Consider the following 7,500-nt stretch of genomic DNA (forward strand, 5'->3'; position numbering starts at 1 on the left):
GAAACTGTCTTGATCCCTACAAGCCCTCTGAATGAGACCTGAACTCATTACAGAACCTCTAAACACTGTTTAGGAGACCCTGGAAGTCTGTCAAGAACCCATGGGCCCTGTGTAGAACCACTGAGATATTCTTATTAAAGTCTAAAACCCTGTTAGAAATGTCTGAGAGTCCTTGAAAAACGTTAGAACCCTCTGAGGAACTCTTAAAACCTTCTCAGGAACCTCATGAGAACCTGTAAAGACTCTCTGTTCTGTCACGAACCTCCTGAGAACTCTTAGAACCAGCTGAACCTTTGAAGAACCTGTGTGACTATGAGTCACTGTGCCTGACAGTCAACACGGAGGCAGTAGCAGGTTGTTGTGTGATGTCATGTATCCCAGCATGCCCTGGGGCAGACTGAACTCAATTCCATGGGTTTGACTGCAGTAGGTGTCCATGAGCTTTGATTCTGTATTTTTTCTCCTTTCAGCTTCCTGTCTCCTGCTGCGCTGTGATTGGTTGAGATGACAGAGGTGATGACCACCTGTGAGTCAGTGGGTGGAGCCTCTGGAGAGGAGGCTCTCCAGGTGAGACACAAAACACCCACAGTGAGCCGACCCACCAGCTGAGTCCACCTAAGGTCAGCATCGAGCTCTCTGATTGGTCCCTTCCTTCATTTCTAGGTGTTTCCAGACCCTGCAGAGCGTTTTCCAAAACTTTCCAGGCTCCCCCCTTCCATCGTAGTGGAGCCGACAGACGGAGGAGACGTGGAGAGCGGCGAGCTCCGCTGGCCTCCTGATGATGTCAGCAGTGATGTCAGAGAGGACCATGTTCTGGTGGCAGGTGAGGTCATCATGTTGATGGAACATTCTGCTGTTTATTGAACACTAATCACCAGTGACATCATCAGGTGCTCTGTTCACAGGTCCAGTTGTACCGGTGGAGGAGGCGGGGCCACAGGAGAAGGTGATGGGCGGAGTTTAAAACCTCTAACTGATGCCGCTCCTTACTCTGAGCCAATCACTGAAGGTTTCTGTGACGAAGGCAGGGCGGGGCCAGCTCACAACCAGTCCCGCCCCTCGGCCAGGGGGCGGAGTCAGATGAGGACAGACTGAGCGAATGGTCCGTAGGAGAAAAACACACACACACACACACACACACACACACACACACACACACACACACACACACACTCACCTGATAAATGAGCTAACTCCGCCCCCTGCTGGATCCACTCTGCAGTACATCATCATCATGGATCAGTGTGACACTGCTGTGTTTTAAAGGGATAGTCCGTCAACATGTAGAGCAGACACAGCAGGTGATCTGTCAGCAGGTTCATGTTGTCAGTCAGACGTCAGCCAGTTAAAAAGAAGCAGGAGGATATTTGTCTTTAATTCATGTTCAGTTTTTATATGTTGTGATCAAAGTCTCTGTTTGTCCTGTCTGACTGATAAAATCTCAGTTTAATGAAGTTTAATTAGAAAATGAACCTTTATCAGTTTGATGTTTTCAGGAGGAACCAACAAGTCACTGACAGGAAGTCAGACGTGTTTAGAGATGGGCCAGATCCATCAGCATACAGAACATTTAATTATAATGTGTTTATTTCCCTGTTATCAAAGATATTCATGTTTTGAATATTTCTTTATGTTCTGCCTCAAGCTGTTTATCTTTAAGAATGTTTCAGAGGTCCATTGTGAGCTTTTACTTTGAAAAGACTGTTGACACCTGGTTCCCGTTGAATAAAGTCTGACCTTAGAGTTCTTCTGATCGTGTCTTTAAGTGTTTTTAATTACAAAACTAACAACAAAACATTTTTAAGAAGTTTGGAGGATCACTGCTGTTGACGTCTTTGTTCACTTTGATCACAGTGTTTCATTTCTGAGCGCTGGAAAGACGAAACATAGACGACCTGAGACGCTGCAGGAAACAGTGTGAAACCACTTTGAATTAAAAGTCGTTGGACGTCAGAGTGCATGAAATCAGTTTATTACAAATGACATGGTGATACAAAGAAATCCAGCTGATGAACACGTGAGTGTCCAGACGAGCGTCGGCCGTCTGGACATAATAAATAAAGTTGGACTTCGTAGGAACGTGCGGTCGCCTGCTGACCGTCACGTGATCGATGCATAAAAAAGGTTTGAACAGGAAACAGTTTGAACATGAACGCTGCCCTCTGCATGGCCACATGCACTAAACAAAGAGCCCGCTGACCAATCACCTGGAGCAGCAGCAGTTACATCATCACAGCAACGGCCAATCAGGTTTGACTTGTGGGCAGGTGGTGAATCGATACATTCTCATTGGCTGCAGCACAAAAACACCATGACTTTCAAAAAAAACTCCACCTGCGTCCACCAGGTGTCTGTCAAATGAAAAAGTGCACATTTGGTGAACTAGCCTCGAACCTGCCTCAAGCTACAGGAAACATGCACCTTTCAAAATAAAAGTCAAAATATCCTGTTTGTCCAGCCTGACACTTCACAGCAAAGCAACAGAGAAACGCTCTGATTGGCTGTTGTCTCCAGAGTCACATGTTTCAGGTCTAAGTGTCCAGAGTCTACCTGTCAACCAATAATAGCGTCACAGGCTGCTAAGCTAATGTTAGCTTCACAGGCTGCTAAGCTAACATTTGCTTCACAGGCTGATAAGCTAGACTAAAGCTTGATTGGACAAGTTAGGTCGAGTTTATTTCCACCAGCTGGTTTGCTAAATACTGAGCTACCTGCTAGCTAAGCTTCTGTAACATAAACTGACATAGATCACCTGTTCAGAGAGAGACCACCACTCTGCCACAGAACCAGGGTTTACCTTCAACTTCTTTGGACATGACTGAAAAGTCTGAACATCTTCGTCAGAGAGAAAATAAAGTTAATTAGCTTTGAAACAGTGTCTGTCGTCACTGACCAGCTGTTCACTGAACGGACTCAGGTGTTCTCTTCTCTGTTGTGATGGAGCTAAGCTAACAGTTCCCCCTGCTCCCAGTCTTTGTGCTCAGCTAAGCTAACATGCTAACATCCTGTCTCTGTTCACACACCAAAGACCCTGAACCTGAAACATGCAACACTGGAAACGACGGTCCGACCTACATCTGTACACACCTGTACTGCACAGCGCCGCCCGGCTGCTCCAACACATGAAGAAGAAAAACATCAAGCAACAGCAACAGCAACAGCAACACACACACACACACACACACACACACACACACACACACACACACACACAGGTACTTCCTGTCAGCTGTCATGGAGGCGATGAGACTTTTATAGAGCAACGACTTTACAGGAAATCTGAAGGTCGAAAAACAAAAGTTCATAAATGACTAAATCAACTGAGCTCAACGTCGTTTCATGAGCTTCTTTCAGAGCTTTCAAACACGTCTCACAGTTTTCCTCAGCAGGAGACAGTTCACCTGACTCTTCAGGTGTGAATGAGCTGTGAGGCAGGTGAAGCTGTTGTACACTCTGTTCTTTTCTTTTACAGGAAGTTCAGAGGCTCATTAAGAGTTACAGCTTCACTGCTGCCTCAGAACAAAGAGAGTGGAGACGATCGGGCCGACAGAGCGAAGGAAGCAGGATGAAGTCCATCACTGCGTCTCTCCAGAACCAACGACTGCTTTAAAACAGTCGGATCTTCACAGACTGAGAGCAGAGACAGAAACAACATGGACCTGATGCCTGGTAGTTTCAGGACGTTCAGGCCAAAATAAATCTTCATGTGGTTTTTCTGAGATGTTGAGTCACAAATACAAGAAGAAGATGTCTCCACTTTTCTTTAGAGAACGAAGAAGTCGATTCTCAGGATATTAACTGATGTCAAGATCCGATTCTGCGCATCCGAATGTGGACCGGATGTCCTGGTCCGATCAGAGATGTGTCGGACTGTTGGTGTGTTGAGTTCATTCATTATGAATCAGAGAGATGATGTGTTCAAGGACCAGCAGGACGTCTCACGTTCAATCAGACATTTAAACTCTGACATTCAGCACTCACAACATTCAACTTGTTCACAGTAATCGCACAACCACAGCGAGATGGCAACAGAACATTCAGTAAAATATAACATCACATCTGTTTTACTTTGACGGGTTCAGGTGGCTGTTCCTGTCTGTAAGGCCGAAGCATGGCAGCAGCACAGGACCTTCTGACGGGACGACTTCCTCTTCATAAATACAGACAGAAACACAATCTATCATCTGTTCAATGCAACAACAGATTATCAAAGCACAAAGTTGATGGATAAACATCATCTACTGCGGCGCGAGCAGCTGCTTCGACTACATTTTGTTCAGCTTGTGCGATGTAGAAGCAGCTCTACATGTTTATATTGTTTCACTCAGAATGCATTTGTCCTCACCGACTGAATCACTGGGTACAAATGACACGTTTGTTTGGACAGTTCGAGTGTATCCACACCGCCGGCAGACAAACGACTTCACGGTTCAGATCAGCGGCTGAATGTTTCTGCAGCTCGTCTCCGGTCCTTTCAGGAGCAGAACCTCTGAACCACGGGAAGTGTAGAAGTACCAGAATACTTCTGCGTCTCCTTCCTTTTACAGGAGATTCACCACAAAGTTCCTGATGGCAGGAGATCCAAACCACAGTGGAGTCCCGACCCCTCACTAGCAGTGTGAAGCTGAAGAACTCGCCTGAACTGCAGACGTTGAAGGAAAACTGAGGAGCGTTTCAGAGCAAATCAACACTGAGGAGAAGTTACTGACTGATGGAGGATTTAACGCTCACAGACCGGCTCCAGGAGGAGGTCCTGGTGGTCTTGGTCGGGGCGAGATCACTGCAACTCAAAGACTCAGTTCATGATGGTTTTTAAACTACTCTCAATCTGGCCCCTCGGCTCAGGCCTGGAAAACCTGGGACCTCCTGCTCAGTCTGCAGCAAGCGTGACTTGCTGGCTAACGGTTAGCTTGCTAGCTACAGTCGGCTGAAACAGGGAAACAACATTATGTGACTGCTGAGCAATGAACTGAGGGACAGTGAGGACCAAAGTGTCCTGTGAATAAAGACCAATCTAGTCTTTGTCTCTGGGAGTCTTTAGAATCGACTCCGCTGAACCACCGAGAGAGACGACCAATAACTCACTCAGGTGTGTCAGACAGAAGTTCTGCTGAACAAACCTGGTTCTGTTCAGTCTACTGACACAGTAAATTGGACCTCAGTGTGGAGCTACATCTCCTGACAGCTGCTCAGCTGATCTAACAACATGTCTGCAGAAGGAGAAGCTGGTCTGTAATCATCAGGCTCTCTGATCATTGGCTGCAGGTGATGTGGATACACAGATACTATCCAGAGGTGCTACGGTGGCCTGTTCAGGCCATGTAGTGGGCCCCGTCGGGTCCACGAGGTGGTCTTTTAGTGCTTTCATTGGCATTGGAGGTCGGGGGGGTGCCGCGGGGTTTGGTGGTGGGTTTCTTCTCCCTCGAGGACGGTCGAGTCTGACTGGCAGACGACGTCCCGACGGCGGCAGTCTGGAGGCTCCCGCCAGGCTCCACGATGGTGTTTATAACTACAGCAACAAGAAGAAGACATTCATGACCCTGACAGGCCGAACCAGACCCGGTCCTAGATCTGATCATCAGTTACGGACCAGTGCTGACAACAGTCACATGAACAGGAAGATCAGCTTAAAACATCTCAAGGACGTCCAGGTCGTGTGTAGCCGACGTAGCACAGAGACGGGAAGCTGTTATGTTACTGTTCATGTTTTATTCTCTACGTGCTCTCAATGTTTAATCTGTCTGATTAAATAAAGTTTTAAATACCTTCAAGCTGCCTCTGGACTCTTCTCAGCTCTTTCAGAATGGAGGTAATTTCCTGTAACATGAGACAGAACACAGGAGAATGTTCCAGCTGTGTTCTCATCAGACCCGCAGTGTTGGTGAGAATAATGTCATAGACTGAACCTTGTTGGAGGTTTTCAGGATGGGGACTTCGTTCTCAGCATTGATCTTGGCTTCTATCTCCTCCCAGACCTCGGCCTTGTTCTGGAACAGAACCCTGAGAACCGACACACTGCAGAGTTAGAACCAACACCAATAAGAACACAGCAGGTGACTTCACCTGCCCAGAAAACTGAACTGATTTAAAAAGAATGACCAAAGCTTCAGTGGACGCTGCCACAGACCTGACCCCACAAGAACTGGACTTTACTATGAAATCTGAGCACTTTATCTTTTATGACCCTGCAGGTCCAGACTGGCGATACAATCCTGATATTCTGCACACAGGAAGTGTCTGGTCCAGTCAGGTCCAGTCAACCCATCACAGTAAAAGTCACCGACAGCTTCCTCACTTCATTTTCTCTGCCAGCTGCTCCGTGTTCTCCCGGATGGCCTGAGACAGCTGAGACACTGGATTCAGCATCAGATTGTCCAGAATCACCTGAAAGAGTCGAGTGGAGACAAAGAAGCAGTCAGAGCAGAAAGTCTGTGACGGACTTCAGTCTGACATGATCAGTAGCTAACATACTGATTTCCCAGCACACCAAAACTAACTGCAGCTGCTGCAGTGTTGAGTGGAGGATATGTTCACACTGCAGCCTCACGTCTGACTCGTGTTCCTGTTCGCTCGCCTCAGTGGGTCTTTACTGTCTGAAATAAGGTGTGTGGTTCCACCGGCTGAACATATTCATCTTTAAATGTCCCACAGTTTAATTCTGAAGCGCTTCATGTGTTAAAAACAGCGTGTCTGAATGAGACTACACAGGTTGTCGGGACATTAAACGTCCTCACAGCGACTCACTAGAAACTGCTGAAGAAAGTTGTTTCTACAGAACATCATATGAATCTTTTAAGTCAGTTGTGTCATAAATATTTATAGTGATGAACTTGTAGTTCTGACAAGATCGACTGGATCGCTGCGTCAGAACTACGTGTGGTGTAATTCACAGACACCATGTTGGAAGCTAACTGGACAAAAAGTCTCACAAAGTGTTTAATAATCTTCACAGATCAGACGATTTCTAGACCAAATGTCAAAGTAATAAAATCAAACTTTGATCGCAGTAAATTCTTTCAGTTGTTTCTGACTGAGACTGAAGTTTAAGTTTGGTTTTGGTGAATGTTGTTGAACTAATAATCATGACGACCTGTTGACCAGTGAGACACACTGAGCTGCAGTGTGAACGTAGCCTCAGGGGGATTAGACAGTGACCTCTTCGCGGTTCCACGGACGGCGCTGCTTTGAACCGGGCTCCGGCTCATTCATGTTTGCGTCCAGGTCCGAGACAGCTGCAGAACCTGGAGGAACCTTCTGGTAGTTTAAACTGGCCTCAGGGATATGTTGGACCAGCTGGAAAGAGAGTAGAGGATCCAACCACTGAGAACGTGTCATCAAACCTGTGAGCAGCGGGCCGCTGACGGCACCGCTCCGTCAACGCATGCACCAAGTCAACATGCAGCTGCGATGGTGGAGGGCAACAGTGTATGCAGTGAATTTTAGTACTGCTGGGATACAGCGTGTTAACAGGGAGGGTGCACACGGACCCGACGGGTCCAG

The 7,500-nt window shown here is 47.0% G+C and overlaps 2 protein-coding genes across 6 annotated transcripts in view; one reads left to right on the forward strand and one right to left on the reverse strand.

Annotated features, from left to right (window-relative positions):
* si:dkeyp-72h1.1 (uncharacterized protein LOC799956 homolog) overlaps positions 1-1,746 on the forward strand; it is a 2,706-nt gene extending 960 nt beyond the window's left edge. The window contains exons 2-4 of one of the 2 annotated variants that reach the window (XM_037086969.1): positions 471-567; positions 664-823; positions 891-1,746. In XM_037086969.1, the coding sequence (XP_036942864.1) occupies positions 505-567; positions 664-823; positions 891-964 (297 nt within the window). In that variant the 5' untranslated portion in view covers positions 471-504 and the 3' untranslated portion in view covers positions 965-1,746. The remainder of the gene's footprint in view (positions 1-470; positions 568-663; positions 824-890) is intronic. The other variant, XM_037086970.1, reaches the window with a different exon arrangement.
* Positions 1,747-1,950: 204 nt separating this feature from the next.
* si:ch73-212j7.1 (centrosomal protein of 170 kDa protein B) overlaps positions 1,951-7,500 on the reverse strand; it is a 22,990-nt gene continuing 17,440 nt past the window's right edge. For 3 of the 4 annotated variants that reach the window (XM_037086801.1, XM_037086803.1, XM_037086800.1), the window contains 5 exons: positions 7,156-7,293; positions 6,296-6,384; positions 5,907-6,000; positions 5,766-5,817; positions 1,951-5,509 (listed from right to left, as the gene is read on the reverse strand). In XM_037086801.1, the coding sequence (XP_036942696.1) occupies positions 5,313-5,509; positions 5,766-5,817; positions 5,907-6,000; positions 6,296-6,384; positions 7,156-7,293 (570 nt within the window). In that variant the 3' untranslated portion in view covers positions 1,951-5,312. The remainder of the gene's footprint in view (positions 5,510-5,765; positions 5,818-5,906; positions 6,001-6,295; positions 6,385-7,155; positions 7,294-7,500) is intronic. The other variant, XM_037086804.1, reaches the window with a different exon arrangement.

The sequence above is a fragment of the Acanthopagrus latus genome, chromosome 22 (assembly GCF_904848185.1).
Source record: "Acanthopagrus latus isolate v.2019 chromosome 22, fAcaLat1.1, whole genome shotgun sequence".
Classification (NCBI taxonomy): domain Eukaryota; kingdom Metazoa; phylum Chordata; class Actinopteri; order Spariformes; family Sparidae; genus Acanthopagrus; species Acanthopagrus latus.